Here is a 19,179-nt window from a genome sequence, read left to right on the forward strand (position 1 = left end):
CTCTGTCCCTGCCCCTCCCCCACCATGCACCCGCCGCCATTGACCATGAGGACACGGCCGGAGACCCCACCGATGACGTCACATCCGCCTCCGCCGGCCACAGAACTTCTGGAACCGCTGCTGCAGTCACCACCTCCACTTCCAGGTACAACACCCCACACACCACCCTCACCGCAGCTGCTGCCGCCCACCCCGATCCTCCAACCGCCGACGGAACCCCGCCCACGGCCGACGCCGACGGAACCCCGCCCACGGCCGACGCCGGCGAAACCCCGCCCATGGCCGACGCCGACGGAACCCCGCCCACGGCCGACGGTACCCCGCCCACGGCCGACGACCTCATCGCTCCGCCCACAACCTCCACAACCAGCAACCCCAGAGGAGACAGCCACACTGAGCCCTGCCGCATCTTCACCTTCCCCCCAGACCTCCCACTGACTGAGGATGAACGGTCAGTCCTTAGCAAGGGGCTCACCTTTGTCCCCCTACAACCACACATCAACGAATACCAGTCACGGTTGGACATAGAGCAGTTTTTCTGCCGTCTTCGCCTCCATGCCTACTTCTTCAACCGGGAACCTAACCCTCCTTCCACTGACCCCTTCACCCGCTTCCAACACAAGTCCTCCTCCTGGACACCAACCCCAGGCCTCCTACCCTGCCTCGACCTCTTCATCTCCAACTGCCGTCGAGACATTAACTGCCTCAACCTCTCCACCCCTCTCACCCACTCCAACCTCTCCCCCGCAGAACGGGCAGCCCTCCGCTCCCTCCGCTCCAACCCCAACCTCACCATCAAACCCGCAGACAAGGGTGGCGCAGTGGTAGTATGGCGCACTGACCTCTACATCGCCGAGGCCAGACGCCAACTCTCCGACACCACCTCCTACCGCCTCCTCGATCATGACCCCACACCCGAGCACCAAACCATCATCTCCAACACCATTCACGACCTCATCACCTCAGGGGACCTCCCACCCACAGCCTCCAACCTCATTGTTCCCCAACCCCGCACGGCCCGTTTCTATCTCCTTCCCAAAATCCAAAAACCTGCCTGCCCTGGTCGACCCATCGTCTCAGCCTGCTCCTGCCCCACCGAACTCATCTCCACCTATCTGGACTCCATTTTCTCCCCTTTGGTCCAGGAACTCCCCACCTACGTCCGTGACACCACCCACGCCCTCCACCTCCTCCAGGACTTCCAATTCCCTGGCTCCCAACACCTCATATTCACCATGGACGTCCAGTCCCTGTACACCTGCATTCCGCATGGAGATGGCCTCAAGGACCTCCGCTTCTTCCTGTCCCGCAGGCCCGACCAGTCCCCCTCCACCGACACTCTCATCCGCCTAGCTGAACTCGTCCTCACACTCAACAACTTCTCTTTTGACTCCTCCCACTTCCTACAGACTAAGGGGGTGGCCATGGGCACCCGCATGGGCCCCAGCTATGCCTGCCTCTTTGTAGGTTACGTGGAACAGTCCCTCTTCCGCACCTACACAGGCCCCAAACCCCACCTCTTCCTCCGGTACATTGATGACTGTATCGGCGCTGCCTCTTGCTCCCCAGAGGAGCTCGAACAGTTCATCCACTTCACCAACACCTTCCACCCCAACCTTCAGTTCACCTGGGCCATCTCCAGCACATCCCTCACCTTCCTGGACCTCTCAGTCTCCATCTCAGGCAACCAGCTTGTAACTGATGTCCATTTCAAGCCCACCGACTCCCACACCTACCTAGAATACACCTCCTCCCACCCACCCTCCTGCAAAAATTCCATCCCCTATTCCCAATTCCTCCGCCTCCGCCGCATCTGCTCCCACGATGAGACATTCCACTCCCGCACATCCCAGACATCCAAGTTCTTTAAGGACCGCAACTTCCCCCCCCAGTGATCGAGAACGCCCTTGACCACGTCTCCCGTATTTCCCGCAACACATCCCTCACACCCCGCCCCCGCCACAACCGCCCTAAGAGGATCCCCCTTGTTCTCACACACCACCCTACCAACCTCCGGATACAACGCATCATCCTCCGACACTTCCGCCATTTGCAATCCGACTCCACCACCCAAGACATTTTTCCATCCCCACCCCTGTCTGCTTTCCGGAGAGACCACTCTCTCCGTGACTCCCTTGTTCGCTCCACACTGCCCTCCAACCCCACCACACCCGGCACCTTCCCCTGCAACCGCAGGAAATGCTACACTTGTCCCCACACCTCCTCCCTCACCCCTATCCCAGGCCCCAAGATGACATTCCACATTAAGCAGAGGTTCACCTGCACATCTGCCAATGTGGTATACTGCATCCACTGTACCCAGTGCGGCTTCCTCTACATTGGGGAAACCAAGCGGAGGCTTGGGGACCGCTTTGCAGAACACCTCTGCTCAGTTCGCAACAAACAACTGCACCTCCCAGTTGCAATCCATTTCCACTCCCCCTCCCATTCTCTCGATGACATGTCCATCATGGGCCTCCTGCACTGCCACAATGATGCCACCCGAAGGTTGCAGGAACAGCAACTCATATTCTGCCTGGGAACCCTGCAGCAATATGGTATTAATGTGGACTTCACCAGTTTCAAAATCTCCCCTTCCCCTACTGCATCCCTAAACCAGCCCAGTTCGTCCCCTCCCCCCACTGCACCACACAACCAGCCCAGCTCTTCCCCCCCACCCACTGCATCCCAAAACCAGTCCAACCTGTCTCTGCCTCCCTAACCGGTTCTTCCTCTCACCCATCCCTTCCTCCCACCCCAAGCCGCACCCCCATCTACCTACTAACCTCATCCCACCTCCTTGACCTGTCCGTCTTCCCTGGACTGACCTATCCCCTCCCTACCTCCCCACCTATACTCTCTCCACCTATCTTCTTTACTCTCCATCTTCGGTCCGCCTCCCCCTCTCTCCCTATTTATTCCAGTTCCCTCTCCCCATCCCCCTCTCTGATGAAGGGTCTAGGCCCGAAACGTCAGCTTTTGTGCTCCTGAGATGCTGCTTGGCCTGCTGTGTTCATCCAGCCTCACATTTTATTATCTTGGAATTCTCCAGCATCTGCAGTTCCCATTGTCTCTCATTCTGGACTGTAACCACTTGCTGCATTAGAAAAGTATTTTTTGCATTTTGCCAACCTTCTTGGATCTATATCCTCTAATTCTCAACCTACTGTTAGTGGAAACAGATTCTATTTATTTTGTCTGGACTCTCATGATTTTGAACTTCTGTCTCAAAGGAGAACCTAGATTTTACAACCTATCCTCGCAACTGATGTCCTTATCCTTCATCTATGGAACCATTATCACAATTTTTTTTCTGTATCCTCTCTAATGCCTCCACATCCTTCTTAAAGTGCACTGTAGAGAACTAGCAACATTCCAGCAGCGGACAAACCAGTGTTTCATAAAGTTTCACAATAACCTCCTTGCATTTGTACTTTCTGCCTCAGATTTACCTATACATTTTTAATCACTTTCTCAACTGTCCATCTTCAATGCAGTGTGCATGTAAACACGCTGGTCCATTCGTGCACCATCTTTAGAATTGTATCCTTTAGGTTATATTGCCTCTCCTCATTCTTACACCAAAATGTATTGCTACACAATTCTCTGCATTGATTTTCATCTACCATGTGCCCACCCATTTTACCAGCTTGTCTAAACCCTCTTGAAGTCTATTATAACTCCACAAAGTTAACCATACTTCCAGGTTTTGTGCCATTTGCAATTTTGAAAATTGCAATACACATCCAGGACATATAAATCACTAAAAGTAAAAACCTGAACACTGAATAATGGGCAACCTCCATATATACCACTATGAGAAACAACTGTTCGCCATTACTTTTATTTCTAGTCACTGGAAATCAATTCTGTATCTATTTTTCCATCGTGCATTTTATTCAATGTGATTCACCTTTGCTGTCACTACTACGTGACACTTTATCAACCATACCAGTCTATAATAGCATTATTGAAGATTTGTATTATTACAGCTCTAGTTTTGCTCTATTCTGTAATTTACTGCAAATTTGCTCTTCGATTTGTCCACAAATTAGTGGCGTAAAGAATACACCCAGCAATATAACTCTGTCCTAGACCCCTACAAGACATTCACTCTCTCTTCAGCACAGCAGTACTCAAAGCAATTAATATTACCACTACTCATCTTTCCTAAGGTCCTTGTATTCAGGAGTATTTAGTTGCAACTTATGCATTTCTTTGAGTCCTTATCACCAGGTGATGGCATTCCTATGTGGTTATCTGCACCTGCTGCAATTAGCCAACTTTATCTACCACGTTTTGTACCTATAGGCACTGGAAAAAAAACTACATAAAAGAAACTGAGAAAATTGTTAGTGCCACATTCTTTTTTCATTACTATTTGGTATTCGCTACTTTGTTGCCACAAAGCAATAGGTGATGTAGGTCACACAGTTCTTCATTGATAATCATCAAAGAATTATTCCTTGATTTCAACAGGGTAAACTTTGTTTCAGTTTAGTGTCTAGTAAAGCCAGTGATTTGTCTGGAGTAGGACTGTGACTTCAAATATGGACACAGATCAAAAAAAAGGTTGAATTTTATAAAAGCAAATGATTGCCCTCAATTATTTGCATGAGCTGTATAGTTTCTGAACTTTGAAAAATTCATCCATCACAATTGCTGTATCAATGCAGGTACCACAAACACATTAACATCCCTTCTACTGTGTGTTTTACCATGATACAGGTGCCCAAGTACATTGTTTGATGTTTGCAGCAGAGTGGTGACACGGATTGGCTGACATGGGGAAGATTTCCATCAGTGCAGTCACTGCTTCCAGAAGGTGTTTTACCAGTAAGACTCAGAGGAAGAGCAGGCAGAGTGTGGTTGCTGATCAAAGCAGATCTAGTGGACTGAAGTGCATCTGTTTCAATGTGAGAAATGTAGACGGATAAGGCAGATGAACTTAGAACCCTGATTAGTATTTGGAACTATGATATTGTTGTTATCACAGAGACTTGATTAAGGCAGGGACAGGATTGGGAGCTTAATGTTCCAGGATATGGATGTTTCAGGTGGGATAGAGGGGGATGTAAAAGGGGTGGGGAGTTGTATTACTTGTTAAGAAAACTATCACAGCTGTACTGCAGGAGGACACCTCATACAGCAAGACAATATGGATTGAGCTCGGGAACAGGAAGGGTGCAATCACAATGTTTGGGGTTTACTATGAGCTCCCAATAACCAGTGGGAGATAGAAGAACAGATACATAGGCAGATTTTGGCAAGTTGTAGAAGTAACAGGGTTGTTATTGTGGGAGTTTTTAAAATGTCCACGTATTGACTAGGACTCACTTAGCACTTAGGGAACGAATGCGGCAGAATTTGTAAGGACCATCCAGGAGGGCTTCTTGAAACAGTATGTGGATAGTCCAACCAGGAAAAGGGTCATACTGGACCTAGTATTGAGGAATGAACCTGACCAAGTGACAGACATCTCAGTAGGGGAGCAGCTTGGGAACAGTGATCACAATTCAGTAAGCTTTAAGATACTGATGGATAAGGATAAGTGTAGTTGTCAGGTGAAGGTGCTAAAATGGGGGAAGGTTAATTACAACAATATTAGGCAGGAACTGAAGGATGTAGATAGGAGGCAGATGTTTGAGGAAATTCAACATCTGGAATGTTCTAGGGTTTCAAATATAAATTGATAGGAACTCGGACTGGCATGTAAGGATGAACGATAAATACGGCAAGTTTAGGGAACCTTGGTTAGTGAGAAATATTGTAAGGTGAGTCAAAAAGAAAAAGGAAGCATTTGTCAAGGCTACGAGTTTAGAACAAGAAGCAAGGGTGGAATTGTCAAAAGAAACTTATGCAAGGAGTCAAGAGAGCTAAAGGGGATCAAGAAAAGTCATTGGCCAACAGGATTAAAGAAAATCCTAATCCTTTATATATGTACAAAAAGCAAGAGGACAGCCAGGGAAGGACAGGGGAGAGAATTCATGTGTGGAGCCAAAGGAAATGGGTATGGTATTAAATGAATACTTGGCATCAGTATTCACCATGGAGAAGGACTTTGTGGATGATGTGTCTGGGGAAGGGTGTGTAGATAGTTTAGGTCATGTTGAGATCAAAAGGGAAGAGGTATGGGGGTCTTGAAAAACATTAAGGTAAATAAGTCCCCAGGGCCTGATGGGATATACCCCAGAATACTGAGAGAAGTAAGGGAAAAAATTGCTGGGACCTTGAGAAAAATCTTTGCATCCTCACTGATGACACGGGAGGTCCCAGAGGATTGGAAAAGAGCCAGTGTTGTTCCTTGGTTTAAGAAGTGTTGCAGAGATAATCCAGCTAATGACAGGCTGGTGAGCCTTACTTCAGTGGTAGACAAAATATTGGAGAGGATTCTTCGAGACAGGTTTTATTCCACTTGGAAATAAGTAGGTGTATTAGCGAGAGGCAATATAGTTTTGTGAATGGGAGATCGTGGTTCACTAACTTGATTGAGTTTCTTGAGGAAGTGACAAAGATGATTGATGAGGGTAGGTCACTGTTTGTTGTCTACATGGACTTCAGCAAGGCCTTTAACAAGGTCCCTCATGGCAGGCTGAGACAGAAAGAAAAGTTGCACAGGGACAGAGGTGAGCTTGCACGATGGACAAAAAACTGGCACAGTCATGGAAGACAGAGAGTAGCAGCGGAAGGGTTTGTTTCTTAATGTAGGGCTGTGACGAGTGGCATTCCTCAGGGATCAGTGTTTGGACCTTCACTGTTTGTAGTATATATAAATGACTTGGAGGAAAATGTAACTGGCCTGATTAGTTAGTTTGCTGATGACACAAAGGTTGGTGGAATTGCAGATAGTGATGAGGACTGTCAGAGTATAGAGTAGGATATAGATTGGTCAGTGACTTGGGCAGAGAGATCACAGATGGAGTTTAATCTGGAAAAATGTGAGGTAATGCATTTCGGAAGGTCTAATCCAGATGGAAAATATACAGTAAATGGCAGAACCCTTAAGAGTACTGATAGGCAGAGGGATCTGGGTGCACAGGCGCACAGGTACACAGGTCACTCAAAGTGGCAACGCAGGTGGAAAAGGTAGTCACAAGGCATACAGCGTGCTTGCCTTTGTCAGCTGGGGTGCTGAGTTTTAAACTTGGCAGGTAAAGTTGCAGCTTTATAGAACCTTTACTTAGGCTGCATTTGGAATATTGTGTTCAATTCTGGACGCCACAGTACCAGAAGGATGTCAGAGATAGCATGAACTACAGATACTGGAGTCAGAGATAACACAGTATGGAGCTGGAAGAATACAGCAGGCCAGGCAGCATCAAACGGGCAGGAAAGTTGATGTTTCAGGTTGGGGCCTTTCTTCAGAAGGATGTGGTGGCATTGGAGAGGGTACAGAGAAGATTTACCAAGATGGTGCCTAGTATGGAGAGCATTAGCTATGTGGAGAGGTTGGAGACACCTGGGTTGTTCTCACTGGAACAACAGACGTTGAGCAGTGACCTGATAGAGGTCTACAAGATTAAGAATGGCATGGACAGAGTGGACAGTCAGTTACCAGGGGCCATGGGTTTAAGGTGCGAGGGACAAGATTTAAAAGTAATGTAAGAGGCAAGTTTTTTTTTTAAACGGAGGGCGGAGAGTGCATGGAACTCACTTCCAGGGGATGTAGGGAAGCAGATATGATTATATCTTTTAAAGGGCATCTTGGCAAATACATGAATAGGATGGGAATAGTGGGATACGGTCCCTGGAAGGGTAGGGGGTTTTAGTTGCAACAGGCAGCATATTATGCAGGCTTGGACAGCCAAAAGGCCTGTTGTTATGCTGTAATTTTCCTTGTTTTTTATTACAATATGACTGGTTATTCATTTAGGGATCTATGTTGTATGCCCAACATCATTTGGTAGACAATGCCAGAACTGAAACTGAGAAAGGAACCAGTTATTTTCAAGTGAATAAATAAACACTTCTCCAACATATTCCTTCAAAGATTCACTCAGAATATTAACTCATCTTTCTCCTTCAAATGCAAATGGATCATTGTATGTTTCAAACATTGATTGCTTTTACTTTGAGCTTTTACATTCTTCATCAGATAAATACCTACACTTAAATTGTTTTATCTACTAATAGTTATGTGAATACTCATTTATTGTACAAATGAGAATTGAATTTGTGTGAACCAAAGTCTGCAACTTATTTTTTTTGTAAATAAGAACTGTATTAGTGCCATGATGCGCATGTTCCTAGCTCTGGTTCCCACGGAATATGGGGTGAATGCAATGTTTCATGCCTGGAAACATCGCAAGAAATACAGATTGATTCGGAATGTGGTGAAATGTAGATATGGTACTGACATTATAGAATAACTGACTGATTTGAGTTAAATCATTAAGTCAAGAGTTTGAAGCTCAGCTAATGATGACATCGAGCCTGAGACAGCAAGTTATTTCCTGATGTGGGAAACATGCAGGTCAGCTACATAGGCTAATGTTTGGTGTAGGATAACCACAACTCAAACTGCTGCTTCACCCTTTTAGATTTTGTTTTTTCATGTCAATCTCACTAAAGGTCTTATTATATAATTAGCATTCAAATTGTTAACACTTTGCCCTCTTTCAGATATTGATTGACCAGTCATCTTTTTTTTGGCATTCATGAGCTTTCTGTTAATCTATTAATATTTAGTAAAGCTTCTGCCAATACTTATTCTAGCCATGAGATGTAGCATCTTGCAATGATGGTAGATTCCATCTCAGGCAGTGAAAAAGGTGAAAAAAAAATGACACAGCCAACTGTGGAAGGCACTGCAAAAGACTACCATTTACCCCCCACCAACCACCACCACTGACACCACTCTTTCAACATGAAGAGGCAATGATGGAGCTGATGAAGATTGCAGCTAGCAATCATTCTGGGGAGAGAATGAATAAATGAAAAGCATGAGATTGAAAATGTAAAATAAACAGCTATTTCATAGTCGAGAACAGTTGTTCAGTACACAATGGAGAATAAAGAAAAATGCTTTTTCTTCTTGAAATCCTTTTCTAATATTTAGCTATTGTCACTCATCCTTGCATTACACTAAGCATCTTCATTCCCCAGTTGGATATGCTCGTTGATCTAATATGTTAGGCATTTACAATAGTCAGCATGAAACTTAATCTCTCTTTGCCTTTGCACTCTGTAGCTGGTATAACTTTTCCATTAACTTAAACAAATGGTGCTGTATTTTTAGAATGTGTAATTACCCTGCATCAGCATGCTGGGTCCAGGCTGTGCCTAAGAAAGTGCACTCGGGAATGAAGCAAGTGCAACAGAGCTTTGCTAATAAAAATGTTGAAACTTGAATCCTTGGATGTGGTGATTAATGAAATGCCATTTGATCATTTGATCTGATCCCTTTTGCTGAAGTAAATTGTTTAAGTTTTCCATTGGCATGGATTGAATGTTTAGCATGAACTGCTTTGAGAGCAAGGTCCCTATGCTCTAAAAGATATATCAATGGCACTTCTAAAAACATTATCATTAAGGATTGTAGCATGCTTTTTATCTCACTTAAAAGGAAGGAAGAGATACTGTTTAAAGAAAAGCTTGTTTATGGTATTTTTTTAATGCCAGTGGTGGTAATATTCTTGTCAGACCACCTATAAATGAATCTGTGATTAAAAGCATTTGTTAGCAGACAAATGGGGCGGCACGGTGGTTCAGTGGTTAGCACTGCAGCCTCACAGCACCAGGAACCTGGGTTCAATTCCAGCCTCAGGTGACTGTCTGCATGGAGTGTGCACATTCTCCCTGTGTCTGTGTGGGTTTCCTCCAGGTGCTCCAGTTTCCTCCCACAATCCAAAGATGTGCAGGCTATGTGGATTGGCCATGCTAAATTGCCTGTAAACTGCCATACACAGGGGTGTATGGGTGATAGGGGGATGGGTGTATGGGTGATAGGGGGATGGGTGTGGGCGGGATCCTTCAAGGGGCAGTGTGGACTTCTTGGGCCAAAGGGCCTATGTCCACACTGTAGGGAATCTCATCTAACAGTCACTTAACATTAACAGAATCTGTCGTGTTTTTAAAAGTTGGTGCATTCCAATCACAGCTGTGTCAGCCCAACATTATTACACAATGAAAAACACAGTGAAGTTCATTATGTGATCATTAACACATTAATTGAATGTTTTATTAAGTAAATGAACTATAACAGGAGAAAATCCTACTTGTGCAGATACCCCTGATTTTGGAATTTTGGCTTGATGACTGAAGTTTCTTTAGTCGCAGGTAAGAAACTCAGTAAGACAGCTACAAGTTTCAAATGTATTTAAAAATGCTTTTTTGCAACAATCATAATCTGATTGTGAATTTGTGTCACATGCTAAATTTGAATGATTAATTTAGGTTAGCATTCAATTACAACCCTATGTTGGAAGAGGCATATTTTGTGTCGGCCCTTGTCGGCAGTTGAAAGGAACATCAAATTTATCATGTCACTATTCAAACTGAAGTTTATTGATCACCATTTCTCCCTTAATCAATAACATCATAATAATTGCCAATTCACCTTGTTGTTTTGATAGTGTTGAGAAGCTTGTTTACTCAAAAACTGTTGCCACATCCAAACACTTATTGTGTAAAGTATCTGCAAGTCATCCAAGAAATTCGTCTATCCCTCTTCCCGTCCATCATAGATTGTTTCTTCGCCACTTCCCAAGCTCTGATTGTTGACTACGTGAACATGAAAGCCGAACAATTTTCACACTTTCTTAGAATGAGCAAACTGCATTGTGGTTGCCATTAGTCTTCATGGATCCCTGATGGTTTGTCAATGAAAAGCAAACCGCATACCGTCAGAAAAAACAGGGGTGGTTACTCTCCTTCTGTGCTCTTTACCTGTTATCCTTCTTTCAAAACCATGACGGTAGCTATATAGTTTTGTTAAATTAGCTCTGAATCATTATGCATTAATCTGATGGAGGCACAAGGAGCTTAATTCTCTCTCACTTACGTATGACACATTATAGTGAGCACTTTCCTTAAAACTGTGACCTTTAACCATTCAAACTATCAATTATTCAATAGCTTTAGCTAAGTTACATCATTTTCCTAACTGCTGGAAAAGCCAGCATGTCTAGCAGCATCTTGGGAGAGAAATCAGTTAACGTTTCGGGTTGAGTGACCCTTCTGAGGAAATGTTGTTTTAGTGTTTCTGATTTACAGCACCTGCAGTACTTTCAGTTTTAAGCTATTTTCCTATTTGAGCATGAATGGGGCAATGTACTTTGTTTTATTCTTTAAAACACTAGATCCATGTTCCTTATTACTTTAATAAGCTAGAATCACCATCTACTATTTGATATTTTCGCATTTAGTGTTTCACCATCTCTTCAAACCTCTGATGCAACTTGATATCTTCACAGCTTCTCTGAGGTAGCTTTAGTTATGAGCGGAATTTTAAATGGCTGTGGTATGCCAGTGTAAAATTCTGGGTAAAGCCTGTTCACCTTGCAGCCATTTAATTACTGTTAGTCCATTAACTGGTTTAAGGCAGCCCTTCTAATCCTGTTTGAGAGCAGAGGGTGGACAGTAACTGGGATGAAAGGCAAGATTGCACTTTGATTGGTACAAAGTGCCCAAAAAGGAAGGGGCAGCCCAGCCACTAGCCTGTCAAATTTTCCCAGAACAGGTTGAATATTTGGTACATGTTTCCCTCAGCAGGGGTCAAACCATAGTATCAATAGGAAAGGCTCTTAAGTCACCAGTGAACGGTAGGATAGTACAGTGGAAAACAATAAGATATACAGGATAATATATTTTTAAAAATTGAGGCGTTTAAGATATATAGTCTTGCAGAAAAGAATGTGAAATGTAAGTACAGAATAGCTCTTACATCATTATATGATGGTGAATTAAGGAGAAAGAAAGATTGGGTGGATGTGTATAACATAATGGATATGAAAGCGCTAAGATGAAGCTGTGCACTTTGTGATAAGTAATATAGCATCAGGAGCTCATGCGGGCAGGAACTGGTTTCTGTGCCAGTCTGTTTATAGGGATACATGTGGTTCACTAATATTTGTTAATGTAATCTGTATAGAATTAAAACTATGTAATAAAACTTATTACCCAAGCTGGGAGCCCTTTCTGCTGAGTCATTGCTCAACACTAACTGCTAGAAAGCCCCTAGACTTCCTAGCTCAGGAAGAAAGGTTGGCAGCAGTATTCCAGCTAAGGGACTCGGGTCAAACCATCAATATTACAACAAAGGATTTCTTTATCATGAAATATTAAATGATATCAATAAGACAAATCTTAAATATTATTGGTTTCAAAAATCAGGCTGGGAGAGCCAGGAAACATATGCATGATCAACAAAAAAAGAACTGTGGATGCTAGAAATCAGAATAAATAACAGAAATTGCTGGAAAACCTCATCAGGTCTGGCAGCAAGTGTGGACAGAAAGCAGAGTTAACTTTTCAGGTCCAGTGACCTTTCTTTAGAACATATATGTGCAGTTAAGTGTTGGGAAGTAAGTTTGTAGTCCAGGATGTTGTGCTGGAATGGATTATTCTTATCTCTTGTCCTTAGACCTTCGTTATCATTTTAAATCTAGCCAATGTTTGAAAACCGACTGACTAGAAACTGCGCTATTACTCCAGATTAAAACATCAATTAAAAAGTAATAAGCTGTCCATCAGAAACTTCACATAAAATGCATTTTAATGAATTACAACAAACAGTCGGATCCTCATTTAAAATAATCACATTTTTAAAACATGTTTTTGTTCATTACTCTCATCATAGTTTGATAAAAGATATTACTTACCTGCAAGCTGGAAGACAGTAGCATGTCTGTAACTCACTGAATGATTGTATTTCATCAGGTGTAGCAAGGACCCCATTTGATGGACAAAAAATCCTGGTCTTATGTAAGACTCGAAGGCATCATATCCTAACACCCATGCATCTTTGTGAAATATAAACGTTGCTTCTTTTTGAAAAATGTTGTTGTCTTCCCATTTACTGAGCTGCAGAGTTCCATCAAATACAGTACGAAGGAAGTAATTTGGTTTGTCAGCCACTTCCAAAGAAACTAATGATATGTCTGTTGTAAATAAAAAAACTTACATTTATACAGCAGTTTCCATTATCATCAAAATAAAAGGTCTTGCATTTATAAAACACTTTTCATGAATGGAAGAAGTTTCAAAGTGCTTTACATTCATTTAAATGCATTTAAAGTGTAAGTGTAGTGTGGAGACCATGGCCGCCAACTTGAATATAAGTAGCAATTTGATAATGACCAGATAATCTGTTATTCTTTTGCTAAGGACTAAATATTGCGAGCCACTAGAAATAGTACACATGCTCTTCCACTGACTCTTTCACGTTTGAACAGACAGATGGGGCCTCAGTATAATGTCTCATCCCAAAGATATCACTTGCAACAGTGCAGCACCGAGTCAGCAATGCACTGGAGTTTATGTTTTAACTTAGTTTGCATTCATAGGAACAGGACTAGACCATTCAGCCGCTTGAGCCTGTTCCACCATTCAACAAGATCATGGCTGATATGTAGCTTAACTCCATATACTTGCCTTTGACCCATATCCTTTAATACCATTGCTTAATGGAAATGTATCTATCTCAGATTTAAAATTAACAACTGATCCCACATTCATTGCCATTTGTGGAAGAAAATTTTGAACATCTATGACCCTTTATGTGTAGAAGTTCTCCATAATATCTCTCCCAAATGGTCTAGCCATAATTCTCAGACTCTGGCCTCTAGTTCTACAATCTCCAACCAGAAGAAATTGTTTACCTTTATCTTTCCTCTCCTTTCCTGTCAACATCTTGAAGACTTCAATCCAATACCCCCTTAATTCTAAACTCAAGCTAACAGTCCTAATTTATCTAATCTCACCTCATAACTTAGCCTCGCAAGTCTAACTATCATTCAAATTTTGGAATGGGATTAGAAACTAGAACCCTTGCAAATGCGATGTAGGACTACTGAGGCACTGCTGGCCCTAATACAAACAGATTTATTTCAAAACACAAGCTTTTGGAGCCTTGCTCCTTCTTCAGGTGTTAGTGAGAGAGATAGTATCAGACTTGGAATTTGTCAGTAAAAGATCAAAAGGGTCACACCACTGATGAAGATGTATTAAACAAACCTAAGACGCTGTTAAATCTTAAATCAGTTAGGAGGTGTTAGTTGATTAATATGTCTACGTAAATCCCCAAATTCCTTTCATGTAACGGTCCTGAGAGAATTAAAGGTTTTATCAGTGTAAAGAAGAGGTGACATTTTCAGTCCGACAATGTATGTTAGAGTCTGTTAGTGTTTTGGTTTGGAGTCACACTGGTTTTATTTCTAAAGTAGAAATTCATAAAACATCACATTGGCTGAAAGTCTATAAATTGTTTCAGAGATAGTAGGAACTACAGATGCTGGAGAATCTGAGATAATAAAGTGTGGAGCTGGATGAACACAGCAGGCCAAACAGCATCAGAGGAGCAGGAAGGCTTAAACACAGGGAGAATGTGCAAACTCCACACAGAAAGATACCCGAGGGTGGAATCAAACCCAGGTCCTTGGCGCTGTGAGACAGCAGTGCTAACGACTGAGCCACCTTGCCTACAACTAGGCCTGCTGTGTTCATCCAGCTCTATACCTTGTTATCTCAGTCTATAAATTTCTGCTTTGTGAACACAATAGAATATATCTGCAAATACAAATTTTGCATTACAGCGAACACCTACAAAGGACTAATTAGGGGGCTCTCCATGCTGCTCAACTGGATGTATCTCCATCCACATACGTTGTACTGCTCATCATTCAGGATTGTGTCTTAAAATGGAGAATAAAACATATTATCTTCCTCATGGTGACATGTCGTTGAACTGTCATTTCAGACGCCTTCAAAGAGAGGGCCAGATCCCCACCCACTCTAACGTCTCTGCAGTCTTGTATTACAATTTGGTTTTACCTTTATTTGACTGCAAGGACTTGAGAAATGATCAAACTATAAAAGTCAACCCGCAACCTTCTGCAAAACAAAACCTCAGCAGTAAGCAGGTAGTGAGTACCAAGTCACCTTTCTGCCCAATGAAAGAACTATAACAAACCATTAAAAGTGGCTATTCATTCCTTGTGCACATGAACATGTGATTTCAAGCTTACCACTTGACTGCTGTGTTCTGTGTGGCCACCAATTTTGCCTTCCAATAGAGCAAAATAGTATCAAGAAGGAACCACAGACAGACAGGCCAGTTGGTATGTGAGGTCATTGTGATTATACAGCAGCTACAGAATTCAAGATTATCAGCGAAGAACATTAGAAATTAGAGGAAGATCTCTACAGAGATCTGAAAGATTCCCAAGACTAAATGTTCAAAAAGAGAAAAGCCTGGTTTGTGGCCAGACCTGGAAAACAAAGTTGTAACATTTGTCATTACAAGTTGCCTGAATCGACTCTGAGTTCCCTAAGGAGCAATTTGAATGTTCACTATGAAGATTGCGTCAGGCTTACGAAGAAAACCAAAGACAACTATTACAACAGAAGAGCAAGACGTCAGACCATCTCCCTACAGAAGGTGGTAACAGGCTTATTCCATTTCAACAATTTGTAAACAAACATTGATAAAATACCAGATACAGTTTGGCTGGTACTAGAAACATGAATGAGACGCCCATGCATTTTTCAGTGCCAATCAATCAAATGGTGATCAAACTTGGTAAGAAAACCATGTTATTGAAGAAAACTGATGGTGCAAACAGTTGATTCACTATTGTACTGTTCGGCATGTCTGACAGGGCAAAGCTTATGTTGGTGGTCTGAAAGTTGAGAGTCTGGTATGATCGCTCTTCAGATTTTCTCCAGAGAAGAACAATTATACTGGATTCAAACCATTAACTCTGATTCTCTCTCTCCAGATGCAGCCAGACCTTCTACATTTCTCCATCATTCTCTGTATCTGTTTCAGATATCCAGCATCCATAGTATTTTGTCTTTATTACTTTATCTAATGGTGATACTCTTGAGGGGGAAAAAAGCCTCCAAAATCAGCAATACCTAAGAGGAGTAGTTGTCTGCATTCACTGCAAAGGATGGATGAATTAGGTGGACTGAAAATATAACTGAACAAAATACAACACAATGCATTACTTGGTTCTGAAGTCAAGGTGAATGATAATTTCCATGAATTGGGAAGTAATATTAATTTTTGTACTCTGGAAAAAAATCTGAATGAATAAATGCAAAAATGCGTGGATATGGCTTATGATTGTGACAAATTTGATGAATTTAGTGTCCAGAAATTAACATCTTGCTCCATGGAAATTTTCATTTATTTATAAATTAAAATGCAGTAATAAAAATACTTTCTTGTTTCTTTTCCAATACATTTAGGTGTGGTGCTGATGAAGCAATCACTGGCCTGGCAGCTCCACAATAGCAAGGCAAAGAAACAGACTTCAGCAGATTTCAATTTCCAAAGTATTACTTGAATAAAAGTTGACTGGCTACTTTTGGTCAAAAATTTAATCTTGGAACTTAGTTATATTCTTGTAGCATTCTTCCCCCTTCAGCTTTGGCGCATGTGTTGAAATTTCTCTCAAATATTTTTTAACTCCAAGGAGCTTTGTCAATTATTCTTCCCTTGTACTTTCTGCCTGGACCTCCAGTTTCTGCTCCTACAATTTGACAGTGTCTATATATTTTCAAATCTGGAGCAATGTCTAATCATGCAAATTGTCTGACCCCAATACACTATTTTCAGTTTATTTTGAACCCATTTGTAATCATCTAGGAATTAACTGTAACTGTATCAGAAAATGCATTATAGTCTATAGATGTGCCACATATGTGAGAAAAGCCAAAGATTATTCTGCACTTTCTACCTTTGCTGATCTCAGCAAAATGAAGACAATGGATGATATCATCGTACATGACTTTAAACTAGATAAGGGGTGAAAGAATATCAGTCGGGGTTGTTGTTTCAGGGATGCTCTTGCACATTTGATATATTTTATCATTGTTTGATTATAAATTGATGAAATGCAATATGCCTGTTACTACCCTCTGCTGGGAGTTGCTGTGAAATCTTGGTCATCTTTTGCAATTGTTCATGATTGGTTGATAATGTTGCACATTCCCAGTGGAACCACAACTGGCCACAAGTTATGACCTTCATTTCAGGAGGAACTGAGAAAGGGGTATACATATGCGTGGGCAAATTATTTTAAAATTTTATGTCCATTTAGAAATATTCTAATGTTGCAGGCGTGCTGTCCCAAAACTGTGAATCAACATATATTCTTTGCAGTAAATGTGAAGACACTGTCTGAAATTGAATGATGACAGAGAAACGGTGCTTGTTGTGACATATTACTCCTCTATCAGCTTTCTACTTTGAGAGACCAGAGCAGGAAAGTTTCAGTAGCAGATGATGACAGAAAATGCTGAATAAGTCTACTGTTACATGTGTTTGACACTGCATGTTTTTCATGAGGCACAGATTATGATTAAATGGTTCTGAGGGGCAAAGCATTGCCAGTTATAATGTTGCTTTCTGTCAAATATACAGTTTTTACTGCTGACCTCCACTAAGGTGGATGTGAAGGCTTAGACTTGCTTACCATGTGCCTTAGGTGAGTGCAGTCCCGGAGTCAGCATAAAAAGAGTCAATATTCCTGAAATAGAAATTTCTCTTCTTGCTAGATAAACAGCACCACTTGACAAATTGGCTGCCACCACTGTGTTGCCATCCAAGTAACTGACCAATGAGTAAGGACCCTTTCCCAGCGCTGCAAACAGAAAGCAGATTCAGTTTCACTTAGAAAATTCATTTGTTGCTAAACACTCCTGTTTATTTTTTCATAACCGATTTTGCAGCAGTTTAATACTGTAAGTTAGATGCGATAACACTTTCATTCATTTTATTCACGCCCTCTAATTATTATTCCTCTTAAACACTTCTTGACTTCATTTAAATTAATTTAGCATGCTTTTAACATAGAATTCATTTGGATCAGAAATTCGATGTATTCTTTTCTCAAGGCCAAGAATCAAAGTTTGAGAAGGTGGTCCTGTTGAAATATTTTCTTGAAATATAACAGCAGAATATCAAGTCATAAAAATTGGAAAAAAATTAATATGATGAATGAAATCTTACCTGCATCTACACAACAAATTATGAGCTGCTTCTAAGTGCTTAATGTTCTTGTAGTGTTGCAATTTGTGCATTTATGTAACTTATGTATAATGCAATGTTCAGTCACCAGTTTATTTGACAAGAAATTAACCCACATAATGAGATTTTTTTGCAATATTGCTTTCCAAATATATCATACAGAATACACTTAGCCCCCTCTAGGGGCTTAGTCTGGCTGATAATTTAGTTGCTTCTCCGTATTCAGGCCTCAGGGCTGTGACACTCAGGCACATTGTGTAATTTAGCATAGCTTTTTTCTTTCATTCTTCAGTCTTGTACTCTATAAACACAAGAAGCAGCTGATGTGTAATTCGTGATAAATCTATTATGTTTTTCTCTGTGTGTAAGGAACACATCTTTGCAACTGAACCGACCACTCAATTAAAAATTTCTCTTTAACTTTACAGTGGGAGGAGTCCAAAATATATCCCTATTTACTATAAAGTAGAAGAGCATGCAAAATGGTGGGTTTGTCTATTTCAAGCTTAGCTTATGTTCCACAGTAAGTAATATATGTTTCCAATAGCATTGCAAATAAAGACTCGAAGGAATGAGAAAACCAAACACATTTTTCAAATTTTGGAAAAGGTCAGTTCGTTACGAAGATGCCCCCATTAAAATGTATGCAGTAGTAAATACAATTTTATTTATGGATGTCATATGTGTGATTTATACATATTTATAATTTATTTTTGAATCTGAGTTTGTGGCACATGGATTTTCTGTGTGTCTAAAAGGGTATAATGATTAACCTGCATTTTTGTAGAAATGGTAATTCATAAAAAGCAAATCTGTAACCTCAATAGTGATTTATTTATTTTTAAAATACAGTATAAGTAAAAGACTTCTGGAGTAATGTCTTTTTACTTACATTGAGGATGTTTGAGGGAACAAAGTAAACTTTGTAGAACATTTTGCTTTCAAATTAAAGATTTTGGAATTTTTAGGGGCTTAGGAGAGGT

At 41.5% G+C, this 19,179-nt stretch overlaps 1 protein-coding gene across 1 annotated transcript in view; it reads right to left on the minus strand.

Annotated features, from left to right (window-relative positions):
* The window catches only part of otog (otogelin), a 249,461-nt gene that overhangs the window by 86,051 nt on the left and 144,231 nt on the right, over window positions 1-19,179 (minus strand). Inside the window, exons 33-34 of the mRNA XM_048545992.2 lie at window positions 17,643-17,810; window positions 12,822-13,100 (exon numbers count right to left, since the gene is read on the minus strand). Coding sequence (XP_048401949.2) covers window positions 12,822-13,100; window positions 17,643-17,810 — 447 coding nt within the window. The remainder of the gene's footprint in view (window positions 1-12,821; window positions 13,101-17,642; window positions 17,811-19,179) is intronic.

The sequence above is a fragment of the Stegostoma tigrinum genome, chromosome 17 (assembly GCF_030684315.1).
Source record: "Stegostoma tigrinum isolate sSteTig4 chromosome 17, sSteTig4.hap1, whole genome shotgun sequence".
Taxonomy (NCBI): domain Eukaryota; kingdom Metazoa; phylum Chordata; class Chondrichthyes; order Orectolobiformes; family Stegostomatidae; genus Stegostoma; species Stegostoma tigrinum.